Source organism: Balaenoptera physalus (assembly GCF_965194825.1).
Source record: "Balaenoptera physalus genome assembly, chromosome: 16".
Classification (NCBI taxonomy): domain Eukaryota; kingdom Metazoa; phylum Chordata; class Mammalia; order Artiodactyla; family Balaenopteridae; genus Balaenoptera; species Balaenoptera physalus.
In genome coordinates, this window is record NC_138898.1 from 38,450,996 (window position 1) to 38,468,137 (window position 17,142).

Genomic DNA, 17,142 nt, shown 5'->3' on the forward strand with positions numbered 1-17,142 from the left:
TAGTATTCTAAATTGTATGCTTTTAATGTACTCATCAATAATCTAAAGATATGAGTTTTTGTGGTACACACACGCATTCACACACACAGTGATCAGTCACCTGTAAACATCCTTTCCCCCCCCTATCTCCTATGCTTATTTGAAACCATTTCATCCTCTTCCTTCCCCTGGGCTGTCAGAAAACAGGATGGTCACTTGTGAGTGTTAGAACATCCTCTCTCTTCCAAGCCATCTGATCCCAAAAAACGTGGGGCAAAGCTGGAAAATCCTTGTATTTTACTGACCATAAGTGATTGTCCCTGTGCATTCTTTGATTACTCTCATGCTGTATATGCTATTTACTTTTTTAAAATTGTATATAGGTTGGTAAACATGATTGCCTGAGATATTTGTATATAACTTAGGATTTGTAGCTTTTATTCTTCAGAATTCTTATGGCATGTTAATGACAGTGTCCTACCCTGGGCAGCTGAATAAGATCATTGTGTGGTTAGGGTTAGCTTAGACACACATAATGTCACTTCTTCCCAGCCCACCACTGTTACTTCACAGTGACCCACTGCCCCCAGGAGAAGCATCCTCGTGGATCGGGGCTCCTGCCCTCCTTTCCACAGAGTACAAAACAACTTGATGAGCCCAATAATGAAATAAAAAGTGAACCTAGTCCCGTTGTTACATGTGGAATGTGTTTTCTGTTTACGTTTTCATTTTTTTTTAATTAGAGTTAAATATCCATAACATGAAATTTACCATTTAACCATTTTTAAAATGTGTGGCATGAAGTATATTCACACTGTTGTGCAACCATCACCACCATCCATCTCCAGAACTTTTTCATCTTCCCCAGCTGAAGCTCTATACCCACTAAACACTAGCTCTCCACTCCCCTAATTTATTTTTCTTCTTTCCAGTTTTATTGAGATGTAATTGACATACAGCACTGTATGGTTTCAGGTGTACAGCATAGTGCTTTGGCTTTACATACTTCATGAAACGATTACCACAGAAAGTTTAGTGGACATTCATCATCTCATATAGATATAAAAGAAAAGAAAAAGAAAAAATATGTTTTCCTTGTGATGAGAACTCTTAGGGTTTACTCTCTTAACAACTTTCATATATAACGTACAGCAGTGTTCATTATATTTATCATGTTGTACGTTACATCCCTAGGACTTATTAATCTTATAACTGGAAGTTGGTACCTTTTAACCACCTTCCTCCAATTCCCCCTCCTCCCACCCCTGCCTCTGGTAACCAGAAATCTGGTCTCTTTTTCTAGGAGTTTGGTTAGGTTTGTTTTTCGTTTTTTGTTTTTTGAAGTATAATTGATCTACAACACTATGTTAGTTCCTATGTTAGTACACAACATAGTGATTCAATATTTCTATACATTACAAAATGATCACCACCTGTTTGTTTATTTTTAATACATAGGGAAAGCAAGGAAATGCGAGCACACCAGGCTAAGATTTCTATGGAAAATAGCAAAGCCATCAGCCAAGATAAATCTATCAAGAATAAAGCAGAACGGGAAAGGTGAGTCAGAACGCTCACTGCCAGAATATAACATTGACTTGAAGACACAGACTCGACAATATTTCTGTGTGTATACACATACTCACATTTGAGATATAAAAAAACCTGTGAGTTCTGGTTTAGAATCCTGCTATTATAACTGCTAGAAGATGTATTATTATTGCTGTAAAACATCTTCTGATTGTTTACTACCACTAGTAAAACAGATTTACATTCAATATATGTGTGCTAATTTACAAACAAAATTATATAAAATATGGCAAGATATCCTTCCCACATCCCATTGGGTCATCCTTAAGCATCTCATCTGCTCAGGTGTTAAGCCCATTCTGAATGGACTTACAGTCTATATAACAGCATGTAGGATAGTCTTCTTTCCCTGACTGGGCTTGTGCTGTCCTTGACACCAGGCATCATCTCAAACCACCACCCCCCCACACCCCCCCCACACACAGGTTTTCTGGTTCATCCTTGTCTTAGAATGGGTTTCTAGAAACAAAAACAGGAATTTGGGTGCATATGATTTACTGAGGAAAGGATCTTCAGCGAAGGGGAGAGGAGGAAGCAGGAGGGGGCCAGGGCAGGGAATAAGTAAAGATATGGTCTCAGCTGGAGTTCCTCTTCAGCCTAATCCCAAGCTCTGGATTGTAAACTGTACCATGATCTGTCCCTTTGAACCACAGGTGTCTGGCTTTTGTACTTCTATGTTAATCAGTCATTGGCCACATAGAGTTGGGGGAAGGTTTGTGTAACCTCCAGAGAAGATCCCAGGTGCAAGCCTTTTAGCCAAAGCTGGTAAAGGGGATCTGAGAGGGCATCAGTAGTCATAGTATCCAAGAGAGGGAGTTAGCAGCACTTGATTCCCAGTGATCCCAAAAATCATCTTCACCTGTGATGTTCATGGCTGCCCCGAAAGCCTCTAAGAACACAGATGCTGGTTGCTCCAGAACTGAGAGCTAGGTTCATACAACAGTGGTCAAGCATGGCAGGATTGCGTCTCTCGGAGAAATAGACTTGGATAGAATGTGGCTGCCAGCTGAGTTCACCACCCACACAAAGGCTGTGTTTTATGCTCAACAAAATTCAGAGCAAAGTGAAGATAGCTTTGGGGATTAAAACGTGAGCATGAAGTTTAGGGCTTCACGTCATTCAGCTGTTGACCATAGGCTGAGCTGTTAGGAGACTTTGCAGCTACAAGCAAAGTACCCCTGTTTCAATTCCCCTGTCTACACGGGGTTTTTCGGACGCTTAGTTGATACCTGATGTTTCCTCCTTGTCTTGAACACAGCAGTAACTGCTGTCCAACTACTTCAATACTGTTGATTTTTAAAATGCATCTCATTGATTAACCATAATTAAAGTTAAACTTGAAATAGGACAAAATATAAAGCATAATACCATCCAGTGCATTTTTATGCTGAAGTTTTGTTGGATTAAATATGGTTTGGAATTAACTAGCCAGCAATAGGATTTGGAATTCCACAGTAATTTGACCTGGAAATGAATTGCCTTTTCAACACTTTGGCCAAGAAATTTCCCACTAAACATGGAGTGTCATTTGTGTCTCTCTAGGGAGATTATTACTCAATTTAATCAATGCTCATTTATACCATCATTTTGGGGTAGTTATCTGGTTCTTGTTTATTTTAACAAAGTGCCACCCTCTGGACGTTATTCTCAGACAAGGAACTTTGCTTAATGGCCTTGTGTACATGGAAATGACATTGTCCACTTTAGCTGAAAAACACAAAATATTCATGCCATGATAAAACCTCGTTAAACTATCTTAGACTGTCCAAACTGAAATATAGAATTCAACATGACAAATGTGCTAATTATTAAATAGCTCTTTATCATATTTTTTCAGTTATGTTGCAAAATGGACTTTAACCCAGTTGAGATCAAGTTATCTTAAATTATGAGTTACTGATAACCAGAAAAGTTTTTTATTTAATTTCCTTATTTTGACTTCTTATACTTATTTATTATAACTCAGTATCCAGTGGTTAGGTGACTCTCAAACATCTACAAATGGCTGGTCTCTTGAAAAATAATTTATACCAAATGGTTACCTTTTTAAACACATGCTGTGTGTATCCACCTTATCAAACTACTGAGAAATAAAATTAAAAATTTATAATCAGAGAGCTAAGAAAGACATGCAGAAGCTGAAAAATACTTCTCTTCTTGGGTCAAAGAAGACATTTCAACATAAATGACATGATATTTATAACTGAATGACAACATAAACACTGTTGATCAGTGTGTCAGAGTTAGCTGAAGTACACAGGAAGAGAAATAATCAGCAAAATAAAGAAACAACCTACCAAATGCGTGAAAATGTTTGCAAACATATATCAGGTAAGGGATTAATATCCAAAATACATAAGCAAATCAACAAATCAATAGCAAAAAACAAATAGTCTGATTTTAAATGTGGGCAGAGGACCTGAATAGACATTTTTCTAAAGAAGACATGCAAATGGCCAACAGTATATGAAAAGATGCTCAACATTACTAATCATCAGGGAATGCAAATAAAAACCACAATAAGATATCACCTCACATCTGTTAGAATGGCAATTATCAAAAAGACAAGAGATAATAAATGTTGGCAAGGATGTGGAGAAAAGGGAACCCTTGTGTACTCTTGGTGGGTTTGTAAATTGGTGGTGCAGCCACTATGGAGAACAGTATAGAGGAAGTTCCTCAAAACATTAAAAATAGAACTACCATATGATCCAGCAATTCCACTTCTGGGTATATATCTGAAGGAAATGAAAACATTATCTAGAAGAGATGCCTACATCCCCATGTTCATCACAGTATTATTCGCAATAGCCAAGACATGGAAACAACCTAAGTGTCTATGAACAGATGAATGGTTAAAGACAATTTGAGATGTCTATTCAATAAAATATTATTTAGCCATAAAAAGAAGGAAATCCTGCCATTTGGGACAACATGGATGAACTTTGAGAACATTATCCTAAGTGAACTAAATCGGACAGAGAAAAATACTGTATATTTGTGGAGTCTAAAAAAAAGCCAAATTCATAGAAACAGGGTGGAATGGTGATTGCCAGGGGCTGATGGTAGGGGAGTCAATGGGGAGACATTGATTAAAAGATACAAACTTGCAATTATAAGATTAATAAGTTTTAGGCATCTAATTTCAGCATGGTGACTGTAGCTCATACTGTATATTACTTGAAAGTTGCTAAGAGAGTAGATCTTTTTTTTTTTTTAACATCTTTATTGGAGTATAATTGCTTTACATTGCTGTGTTAGTTGCTGCTGTATAACAAAGTGAATTAGCTATACGTATACATATATCCCCATATCCCCTCCCTCTTGCGTCTCCCTCCCACCCTCCCTATCCCACCCCTCTAGGTGGTCACAAAGCACCGAGCTGATCTCCCTGTGCTATGCGGCTGCTTCCCACTAGCGATCTGTTTTACATTTGGTAGTGTATATATGTCCATGACACTCTCTCACTTTGTCCCAGCTTACCCTTCCCCCTCCCCGTGTCCTCAAGTCCATTCTCTATGTCTGCGTCTTTATTCCTTTCCTGCCCCTAGATATTAAAGTGATATTTACAGTGAAAATTATAGCCTAGATGCATATTTTTTTTTAAGAAATGAAAATTAATAAGAAAATGCTCAAAGAGGACATAAAATTAGAAAAATAAACTGAATCCAAAGATGTCAGATGGGAAGAAATAAAAATTTAAGAAGCAAAAAATATTAAAATAGAAAACAAAAATCAATGGAAGTAAAAAAGTGAAAAAAGCAAAAGCGAAAGCTTGTTATTTGAAAAAAAAAAAAAAATCAGTGAACCTCCAGCAAGACTGATAAAGAAGAAAGAGATACCACAAATTAGTAATATTGGGGATGAAAAGGGAAATAACTACAAATACAGTAAATATTTTTGGAAACCAAGACTACTATAAACAATACTACTAATGAATTTGAAAACCTAGATGGAATGGACAATTGCTTAGAAAAACTAAAATATCTAAAACTGACTGTAAAAGAAAGAGAAGACCTGAATAGACCTATAACTATTATAGAAATTCAATCAGTTATACGTCTATTCAGTCATGAAAAACACTTCACCTCATCAATAATCAGGGGAAATGTGAGTTAAAACAACAGCATGATGCCATTTCAAAAAACCAGCAATTGACAGAAAAGGAACTGTCTGATAGTAACAAGAGTAGGCAAAGATATGGAGAAAGGGTAACACCCAGACACCATGGGTGGGAGTGCAAACTGGGACAGGTACTTTGGAGTAAAGATGAAGTTGTTCACTCCCTACCAACCTGCAAGTCTAGGTTTACACCCTGGAGAAACCTTTGCTCATATGCACAAGAGGATATGTCCTACACTTCATTTATTTAGCCAACAGATGGTGTGCCAAGCATTTCAGGACCCTATGCACCAAACCATTGTGCACTGTTGGGAAATAACCTACTTTCTATTAATGGCAAAATGAAAATACTGTAATCTACTCATAAACAGAAAAATCCATGCAGCAGATGAAAATAATGGAATCGTTTGAAACATAGCTGTATCTCTTAATCATAAGGCTAAGTTTTAAGTTATAGAAAGAAACCCAGAGTATGTTAGCATTTAGGTTAATTTGGAAACCATACAAAACAGTATATGTGTAGTCCAGAAGCAACAGCATCACCTGGGAGCTTATTAGAAATGCAGAATCTCAGGTCCACCCCAGACCCACTGAATCAGACCCTCTGGGGGTGGGTTCAGAAATCTGTGTTTTTGATAGTATCTCCATGTGATTTGTGTGCATGTGAAAGTTTGAGAAACATTTGTGTATATTACATACAGATACAGCCATATGTAATAAAAATATTAAAACACGGATAGGAAGGTCCACACCAAATTCAGAATAGTTGTTACCTCTGGAGAGAGAGAAAGGAGGGAAGTGGAGTAAGGAAGAATACAAAGGGGGGTTTATTTATATCTGCAATGCTTTATTTCCTTTAAAAATATGAGACAAGCATGGTAAAACATAATTAATGTTGACTAATCTGAGTGATGGGTACACAGATGTTTTTTGTCTTTTTCTCTGTACATTGTACATTTCAAAATTCCTCAATAAAAATTAAGAAAAGGAAGTGATAATCCCATCGAAATAATTAAATGGAATATGACCCTTTCTTATTTAATATCATGTAATCCCAACCAACGTCATACCAACTGTTGTTTGTACCTGTTGCTTTTAGGCGGGTCAGAGAGTTAAACAGCAGCAACACTAAAAAGTTTCTGGAAGAAAGAAAGCGAGTAAGTATTTTATAATTTTCTTGACACTTTTCCTTTAAAAAACTATAAACAGTAGCTCATGCTTAGAAATCAGACTACTAGCTAATTTGCTTAATTTGATTTTTCTGTACGTTAAACATTCTAGCTTCTCTTCTCCGCTCCCTGAAAGCTAAATTAATCTCTCACTAAAATCTTTAAGGTAATTATTTGCGCCATTTTGTACAGAAAATGAAGCCAGATTTTAATCGTGCACAAGTACTCTTTTGTTTTCTAAGATTTTGGCAGGAACTATCTTGCCAGTAAAAATTACGGATTTAAAATCTCCCAGTTTTCAGGCTATTTTTCTTTTTTCTTTTTTCTTTATTTTTTTTATATCCGTCCCTTAAATTGCAAACTACCAACCTTCATCCATAGGTTTTAAGATTACAACCCAAAGTTGATCAGATTTTTTTTTTTGCAGCTCGCAATGAAGCAGTCCAAAGAAATGGACCAGTTGAAAAAAGTCCAGCTTGAGCACCTCGAATTCCTAGAGAAACAGAACGAGCAGGTATTTCACCTAAAAAGCATAAAAAGTTGTAGGCAGCCAACCAGCTTCAGGAGGCAAATGCCGTGGGCCAGAGTCACCCTTCTGCTAAAGCCCGTGGCCTGAGTAGTGGCACGGAAAGATAGCTAGAAAAATTTGGTGCCTACTGTACTTTCCCCATTTCATCCACCAAGAACAAAAAGTATTCTTTTTAGGAGTGGGAGAGGAATGTGGCTGTGGGGAGAAAAGAATCAAAAGTCATGTTTTGATTAGATTATGGGGATTCTAAGAAGGACATTACTGAGAGGAGGAGAAAACAGGTTACAAATTGTTTCTTCATTTTCACGTAGAGTTTTATCACTTGTACCCTAGAGACAAGTGAGGTTGTATTTAAAAGCAAATGAGAGAGACCACCTACTTTCAACCTCAATCTAAAAATGAAGTTATAGAACCTTCTTAGGCCTTACAAGTGAAACCTAGAGGCATGAGCCACCATAATTCTACAAACCACTGAAAGTGAATGGATACCATACTCTTGGTGCTAAACGCTAAATGTACACAAATAAAAATAAACACAAAAAATATACACAAATAAAAAGAGTTATCCAAAATCCAACTATTTAGTAGCTATCAGGCATATACCAACACCAGGATAAATGTGTGTTTACCTCGAGCAGTACAGATAGATGGGCTATAGCCCATCGGCCATCCACACTCTCATTTCAATTTGATGGAAATACCTCTAGCTTATGTGGCAAAATGACCCTCAGCAGCAGTTAAAATTTCAGTCTGTCTCAGTCCAAATACATCTCTTTAGGTGTAGCTGGTTTGGAATTTTCTAGATAATTTACTTCAATATAGAAGCTGTAAAGAGGTTTTGCTGAAATATGTACGTGTACTACATTATTCTTTCCTATTTCCTTTCATATATAAAGTAATCCTATTTAAGGTATATTTTTTAAGAGTAAACGGCTTCCGTTGAAGAACACCTAAGTGGAAATTACACTGAAAACTACCTTTGAGAAAGTAAAACAAAACCATAAAATCTTTTTTTTTTTTTTTTATATATTGCAATTGGGTAACAAATAAATCCAACTTCTGGTTTCAGATTCTTTACTTTTTGGTTGATAGAAGTTTTACTCATGGGCATACTTCTGAGTTATGTTTCCCATTTCCTTTCCAGCTAAATGCTTCTATTCATGAACAGTCCACAGATCCCTAAGGGGGACAATAAGTGTTTATTGTCCCACGGGTCCAACTCATTTGACCAACTCATAGATACATCACCTTCTGGTACAAGTTACTAATGATTTTGCTCCTAAAGCATTTCTCAGAAAGTGCTCCTGGCAGGGGAAAATGGGACAGGGGATAAGGGTAGAGCCACCATCTCCAAAACAATAGAATCCACTTTAGTGAATCAGGACTGGGTGGGGATAAGGATGCCTTAGAAGAAGGCACAATGGAGGTGAGATGCAGTTATGTTTCAGTTAGCTAAATTAAGAAACTACTTAGAAATCATTATGTTGCTTGGCAACAAGTTTGACTAAAGAATATAAATGTGCTAAAAATTACTCATCACTACAATAGTGGTGTATATCAGAGCTAGAGAATACAGTTACCTAGTGTTTTTAGTTTGAGAGCTAAAGTGCATAATTTAAAAATCACTTTGGGCTTTTATCCTAATACACGTGTAACTCAAATCACACCAGAGTTCTTGCATTGAAATACTGGATTAGTCATAACTGTATTGATTGGATCATACTGGGAGAATAGTGACTTTTTGTTCCAAAAATTCATATAATGCCTTTCAATGGGTCACAGGTAATGTCTACCACCCACACCTGATACTTTGAGTCACAGAAGCTTAGGAAAGAACATGAGAAGGCTTGAGATTTGATGAAGATTTTATGAGATTCCATGAAAAGAAATTCAAGATTTAGTGACACTTCCAGCAAATGTAGAATGTGGACTTGAATTTCTTTGTAAAGCTTTGCTTTACAAATATGGCCTATTCTATAGCAAATTAAATCTCAGGTATTTCTGGTATACTTTTTTTTTTTTGGAATTTAAAGGTCAGAGACCTCTCAATTCAGTTACTCGGTGTGTTTCAACACTGTCATAGACACAGGGCAAAAGACATAGTGACTCTGTTTCTTCCCTCATAATAGGCGAGGTCTGGAACCATTTGGAGGGCTCCCTTTATAACCAATATTTCATTGGCAGAAAAGTTTCCTGTCTCCAGGCAATCCCAAACTTGTATAACAATCTCCCAAACTACTGTTAAACCCCAAGACTTTTTTCTGTTTCTAAGCCAAAAATAAATGAATTTTAACATTCTCCCATAATATCTCCCTTTAAAATTTCTTACCTGCTTTCCTGTGACCCTAATCACCTAAATTCTCCCAGTCACTCCCAAAGAAAAGCCTGGAATCAATCTACTTCATTAGCTAGACAGTGTTGAGGGCATTGGTAGAAACAACTCAAGTTTTAATATATTTGGGTCCTGACTCTGGATCCTGACTTCATATGGCCTTTTAAAGCCTTCTAATGGCCATGTCTACTTGGTCAGCCAGTTATTCATTTAAAACTCCAAAGGGTTTTTGCTGCTGTTTCCCATCGACCTCCCAGCCACACAGGAGATCATCCATCTTGACATGCACCATTTCAAACATGAAATGCTCCATTACTGTCACACCCACGTTTTAAAAATTGATTTTTGCCATCAATCCTATCATTTAATAAAGAGAGGTGAGGGGGTCTTGCTCAAGGGAGGGTTCCCCCACTCACTGCCCCACAAGAGAAGCACAGTCTGGGCTAATAGGCATCGGTCGTTTGTTTTGTTCTTCTTTTTCTGTTGAGATCAGCTTGGGGGAAGTTTGTCACTGACAGTTGTATACATGTTTTACTCTTAGCTTTTTGCTTTTCTGTATATGGTTTTGCATTCATTTTTCAAAGTCACTTCAGTATTCATTTATTTTCTTTGTTTTGTATGTATGACTCAATTTTGACATTACTATTTTTGTACAAACAGCTTTTGAAATCCTGTCATGCAGTGTCCCAAATGCAAGGTAGGACTGAAAACTCTGATAAGCAAGACATTGCCTTCCTGCTCAACTACATCTGTATTCTTGGTGCTTTGATGATTCACATCTGCTCATGACTAGTTAAGATCGCAAGGGTTTGATTTAAAAGTTTGACTATTTGATGCTTGGATTTCTGATGTAATATTCAAACCAAAATGGCCAACATCTTGAGAGAATTATTTCTGATGGAGTTTTAGTAGCCTTTCCAGTTGCAGGCCTGGGAAACTCAAGTCATGCTAATGAAGATGTACCCAGGCATCAAAAACAGTGATATATGGTTGTTGTTTGGACAGACCACAGCTAAGACTGGGTCACAGAGTCAGATCTTTCACAAACATTAATATGAGTGCCATTAATTTTTAAAGCACCCCGGTAAAAATTCATTGGTGGTTTTTAATGACAAAGAGTTATGGTCTGCTTGCAGAAACATTATACAATGTCATTATACAATGACTCTTGGCATGCTTTGTGTTAGATCCAATCTGCCAGGGACCTTAATCACCCCTTATAAGTGACCATATAATTTATTGTTTGAACAAGATAGTTTTGAAAGTGAAAGGGGAAGCTGTTCATAATAGCCAAGACCATGGGCATAAATTGGAACCGTCCCTGACAAGTGGGCATGAATGGTCACCCTGCTCATACGAGAAGCTGGCTCTTGGAATCCTTTTTTAGTGTTAATATAATCCTCCTTTCTAAACAGTGTTCAATATTGTCTTTAAATGCTAGAGGGGGAGACGCATAGGGAATCCTTTATTACTACTTAGTGAATATAAAAGTATTTAATTTCCAGTGCTGATAATGTTTCACTGTCATCTCTTATGAATACTGTTTGTGTCATAGTTTCATGTTTGTATATTTTTCTCCATTTCTTCATTTCTCTATTAGAGCATTATTATATTTCAGGCATAAAAAAAATCTGGGGAGGGGGAACCATCCATCCCAAATGTAAGCAGAAAGTTATCATCTTTGATGTTATTATATCCATCCTCACCAAAATGAAATTTAAAGCCACAATATAAAAATAACGATAAGAAGGAAATCACTCTATGGTCTGTGGGTTAAACTAATTTTGTAGCAGGACTTCATTTGGGACATTTAGATGCTCATAGTATGATCTGCAGAGTTGACCAAATTCTCCCACTGACCTTCCATTTGGTTGGAATACCTAAGTAGACATGAATAGTAACATCAGAGCTCATGAGAGTCCTCCTCTTGAGTTATATCTTTCTATATCCATGTTTCCATTCTTAAATGCCCTTTATTTCAAAATGATGTGTCACTAAAAGAGGACAGGGTGCTCTATTGTTCCTCTGAAAGATCCGTGTATTGGGTTGGAAAAAAGCATACGGTTGGAAAGTAAAATATAAAATGAACCAATTGATTGTCCCTATTTTGCCAGGCAATGATTTGTCATCAGAACCTGTCCACGTATGACGCCTTTCCACCTCCCAAATCAGCTGGTTGTCTTCTTGACAGTCTTAATTCATGAAATTGAGTTCACCGTGGCTTACTTCCTGGGGTGGACCATAAAAAAAAGAATTACTCCAGAGAAGTGAGAGCCTATAAGGATAGTTTTTGGACAATAGCATTCCAGGAACCCTACATATTCCTGTAACATTCTGTTTGCAGCGTACTCCAACCAAACCAATGTGATATGCTCCCACCTGAACTTCCCCATCAGTGAAATTCTTAGGCAACTACTTTTAATTAAATTTCAGGCTATTTGGGGAATAAATCGTGCATAAGCAATGCTTATTCTAAAAGTGATCAAATTATCTACACACAGTCAAGGCATGTCAATCTGTAGAAACGAAATCAAACAGTTAGACATGACATAATCTATGAGTAACAGGCGTAGCCTCTTCTCAAGTTGTTTTTCTGGTACTGTGTGGACCAGTCCTTCTCAGACTTTAACGTGCATAAAAATTTCCTGGGGATCTTATTAAAATGCAGATTCTGGGTCAGTAGGTCTGGGGTGGAGTCCAAGATCCCGCATTTCTCACAAGATCCCAGGCGATGCTGATGCTGCTGGTCCATGGACCACACTTTAAGTAGCCAGGACATAGTGACAAGCATCAAATTTACGGGAGAAGAGAGGTTGGGTTTTGCTCTATGGCTTCAGGAGAGGATTTCAACATGTAAGGTCACGTTTCTGATGTTACAGGCGAAGGAGATGCAGCAGATGGTGAAATTGGAAGCCGAGATGGACCGCAGACCAGCAACAGTTGTGTGAAACTGCAGGATGCAAACTGAAACCGCAGAACCACCACATCAAAAGAGCACTCCCAAAGTTCTGAACACAAATTCCGCGGAAGAAAGCTGATGTCTTTTGCGTTTCCTTTATGTGTAGACAAGAGGTCACCTGAAACCACAGAGACTTACATACTTCTCTTAAATGTTTTGAATACTGAATTTCCTTGGCCAACCAAAAGTAGCTACAAATCCCCAAAAATTACGATTCCAATAAGGCAGAGTTTACCCATTGATCATACCACTTAAACATGTTTGCTATAAAGTACCATCACAAATAAATGAGCTTGGTGTTAACACCTCTGCTTTGTGATGCATTAGGACATGTTTGAGCAACAGCAAAAATAGTGTATTAGCCATGTGATAGTAAGTGCATGCGCTAGGGGGAAAAAAATCTCTGTCTACAAATTTATCAGCAGAAGTGGTGATCTGCTAGACAAATAATTTGTGGGAATTTTTCTACATCTAAGTTACCTCATCAGTAAGTGCCATGTCTCCACCATGCCATAAGAAGCTAACTTCCTGTAACAGTTGTGGAAATTATTAGAACAATAGAAAAAAATAAAAAAAGGACAGTGTCCCTGTGCCAAAACCCATCAGTGCTCAAAAGGAGAACTCTGTCAGGCACCTTTAAGAAAGTTGACATCTGACATTGCTTTCTAAGAATTGCTTCTGCCAATTCCAGATTATTACAGCTCACTCTTACACCATAAAGATTGTGAAGTGGTTATTGGCAAACGTTTGTAAATGTGACCGTGTATAAAGTATTTATACTCCTAATTCTCACTGTCAGAGAGCAAAATCATCTAAGTATTGCCACATGACAAGATTAGTAAACAGGAATACTAGAACTATGTTTGCATGATACACAAGCACCAATTACGACTAATCCGTACACGGTTAACTAATACAAATAAATACCGGTTAAGTAAATGTATGGCACAGAATATAATTTGACTCTCAAGACTTTTAGCATAATGAAGAAGTCTATATATATGTGTAAATGAATTATGTGGGCATTCTTGATACTTCAAGTTCTAGTTTCAAAAAAAGTACATAACTAATTTAATTTTACACAAAAATATTTATGCAGATTTTCAGAATTTCATATCAGGAAATAACCTTTTTATGTCTGTTAAATATCAAAACAATTTGCTACAGTGTTAATCTGCATGGTCTTTAAGCCTGCTGTAGTTGTGTTGCAGAGAGTGCATGAAGAAGTCCCCCTTGGGAATGGAGCCATGCCCCAAAGCCCAGAGGAGTGCATGGAAACCGTAATCTAGAGCTAATCAGATTACTGATTATAGGGCACAAACCACCGACTGAATTGTTGTATATGCTTGTACAGATTGATTCTGTGTGTTCCTCTGAATAAAGCAGAGAAAATTATGTTACCATCAATATTGAAATTAAACTTCCAACTTCTCTAATAAAAAAATGAAAACACATCTAACACCCGTCAGAGTATTTGCTCCCAAGGATGCTTTCCAGTGTACTTTTCCTGTTTCATAAAAGATCTCTTCATTGAAGGGGGCTTATGCATGACCCAACACATTTTGCTCCTGACACAAAACAGGCTGATTCTAGTTGACTCCCAATGTAAAGTACTTGTTTTTTCTTTTTCTCATATTTATCCTTTGAACTGGCTTCTGTGAAATTCTCTGGTTCCAAATTTCCTTATCTGTAAGACAGTGGAGTTAGACTATGTATCTTTCAACACTAACATCCCATGAAAAATGATGGCTATTAAAATGGTACCACATTTGGATGGCCAGTTTTCAGAGATTCCAAATGGCTCCCTCATCAAATCAAATAGCTTCTTCCCAGTGCTCAGCTGAGCTCACCATTCTGTAGCACTTGACTGAATCCATCACTCCCCTGCTCTTTGCTTCTGAGAGAGAAGCAGAAAAAGTAGGAGCAAACTCCTACTTTTCCCATTTTTCTGATTATTTCTTCTCTGGCTTTTCATCCTCCTGCACTGCCATAAATATTTCTGTGGTCCAGCTTAAATCCAGAGCCAGTTTTTTCTTTAACCCAGATTACTTTCAATATTTGAGACATCTTACTCCCTGAAAGGATCCATTGTAATAGGATGAAAATGTACACACAGCTCAAATGTACAACAAAAAGATGTGTTTATTTTCCATTGTAAGTTCATATTGCACTCAAATCCTGCATTCTCACTTATTATGAAGGAAAAAAAATCTTGCCAATTACAGTTACTCAGTCTCTTCCAACTTAAAAATAAAAAACAAATGCCTATTTCAGAGGCATATTAAATTACTTCAAAGTCAAACCCCCAGTTAGAGTTCCCTCCCCATTAAGGAGGTCTCCCTGCTTCTTTCCCCAGGTGGCCTCTTGTGTATCCTTCTGACAATGGGGAAGAGCATCTGGTCTCCTCTGTTGGGTGGTCCTAACTGCCTGCAAGGTGGGCCCTTCCATCCCAGTGTCTCAAGGTTTCTGCTCTGAGGAGTTTTCACCCGGGGCTCAGTTTTTCCAACATTCTTCAGGGATACACAGAAACTTCTGGATTTTGTTGGGAGTGGGAACCAGAGGTGCTAGCTCAGGTCCATCCATTTAAATACCTCCTTTGGCCATTGTCAGCTGCTAACGCCATGCTGTTCCAATACCACGGGGGTTTCTCCAGGAGGCTTGTAATTTTCTAGAGCTATGCCACAAGAAGCAAGAAGCAAGCCTATAGAGGTTCTACTACATCTTCCTTCAACCACCTCCAGGACTTTTTGTCCCAATCTGGGGATCAAGGCACTTGACTCAATTCTTACCTTTCTCCCTCCTATCAGCCCTGAAAGGATATTCAGCCGCTCATGGATGATTGATTGGAATGCTCATACTGGACTGGACTTCTTCCCTAAGTAGATTGTTCTTCCCCTTTTGGGGGGATAAAAGGCTTCATGGAAAAAAAAGCAGATTGACAAAATAGGGAAACCCATCGGGAAGTACCATATTTCATCAAATCCAAGACATCTTTGATTAGAACATGCCCATTACTATTTTATATTCCACAAAGAATGAAAGCATGCTGCCAGTTAAACTATGACACACCATCCAGTGATTATAAGACACATCTCAATTTCAAGGATGTTAAAATGTAGAAAATGTGTGAAGCTTGGAATCCATGAAATATATAGTATTTCAAAAAATACTGTATAAGCTACTCAAATCCCAAGTCTTAATGGGGGTCGGGGGAGACTTCTTAGTTTTAAAGATAGAGCACAAGAGAAACCTTATATCAGAAAACCTAAACTAAAGGGCACTTACACTATTGGGTTTGAACTTTAGCAGTGAGCTTCCTGGAAAGCAGTTCATAAGTGGAAAGAAATCTATTTCTCACCATCAATTCAAAGAATGTTCTTTATGTGTATTTTCCCTTAGCTGTTTCATTCAGTCACATGCCTTCAATTTCTACTTCTCTGCACATAATTCTTACTTTTCCTAAGCTCTGGTTCTTCCTCTTAGATTTTCAGTTAAACAAGTGGCCCACATGCACATTGTATGTAATTAATCAAAAAAGAGACCCTCCCTCCATCTGTCCTCCCTGTTTAACAGTCCATAACAGGCGCTAAACCTTGGGTGCTTCCACACTCTGTTTATAAAACGCATGAATTCTACCCTGTCTTGGAAGTTGCCTTCTCCCTTACAACTTTTCTCATTCTTCAACACCCAGAATTTTTAGTAACTTCCTATTGAATTTCTTTGCCCCTCAAATCTCTTCTACACCTAGGTTAATTTTCCCCAACAGCAGCTCTGATCATATTACTATCTGGCTGGTAAAGCCTGAGTTCCTATCCACTACCTAAAGAATAATGTTGAGATTACTGATATCAGCATTCAGCTTTGGCCCCAGCCTGCACCCTCACTTAGCCAATCTGGGTTATCACTATTCTCTGTTCACACACGTAGCACACCTCCTTTCTAGCCACGTTACATGATGATGTTCTATCAATTCTTAAAAGCAACCTCCAAAAATGCCACCTCCAAAACTTCCCTCATTCCCCCAAGCAAGAAATCATCTGCCCTTCTGAATGTATCCATTTATACTTTTTTTAAATTAATTAATTAATTAATTTATTTATTTATTTTTATCTTTTTTTGGCTGTGTTGGGTCTTCGTTTCGGCGCGAGGGCCTTCTCCAGTTGCGGCAAGCGGGGGCCACTCTTCATCGCAGTGCGTGGGCCTCTCACTATCGCGGTCTCTCTTGTTGCAGAGCACAGGCTCCAGACGCGCAGGCTCAGTAGTTGTGGCTCACAGGCCCAGTCGCTCCGTGGCATGTGGGATCTTCCCAGACCAGGGCTCGAACCCGTGTCCCCCCCATTGGCAGACAGACTCTCAACCACTGCCCCACCAGGGAAGCCCTCCATTTATACTTTAAAAGTTGTTTAAGCATAGACTTTTCCAGCAGCCAAGACTAATTTCTTTTCAGGCTTTGTTTATTTGA

At 38.0% G+C, this 17,142-nt stretch overlaps 1 protein-coding gene and 1 long non-coding RNA gene across 9 annotated transcripts in view; one reads left to right on the top strand and one right to left on the bottom strand.

Annotated features, from left to right (window-relative positions):
- Positions 1-14,134, top strand: part of PLCB4 (phospholipase C beta 4) — a 422,682-nt gene extending 408,548 nt beyond the window's left edge. For all 8 annotated transcript variants that reach the window (XM_082428193.1, XM_082428195.1, XM_082428194.1 and 5 more), the window contains 5 exons: positions 1,438-1,539; positions 6,791-6,848; positions 7,288-7,374; positions 10,382-10,418; positions 12,601-14,134. In XM_082428193.1, coding sequence (XP_082284319.1) covers positions 1,438-1,539; positions 6,791-6,848; positions 7,288-7,374; positions 10,382-10,418; positions 12,601-12,689 — 373 coding nt within the window. In that variant the 3' untranslated portion in view covers positions 12,690-14,134. The remainder of the gene's footprint in view (positions 1-1,437; positions 1,540-6,790; positions 6,849-7,287; positions 7,375-10,381; positions 10,419-12,600) is intronic.
- The window catches only part of LOC309644516, a 578,167-nt gene that overhangs the window by 160,347 nt on the left and 400,678 nt on the right, over positions 1-17,142 (bottom strand). The gene's annotated exons all lie outside the window — the stretch shown is intronic.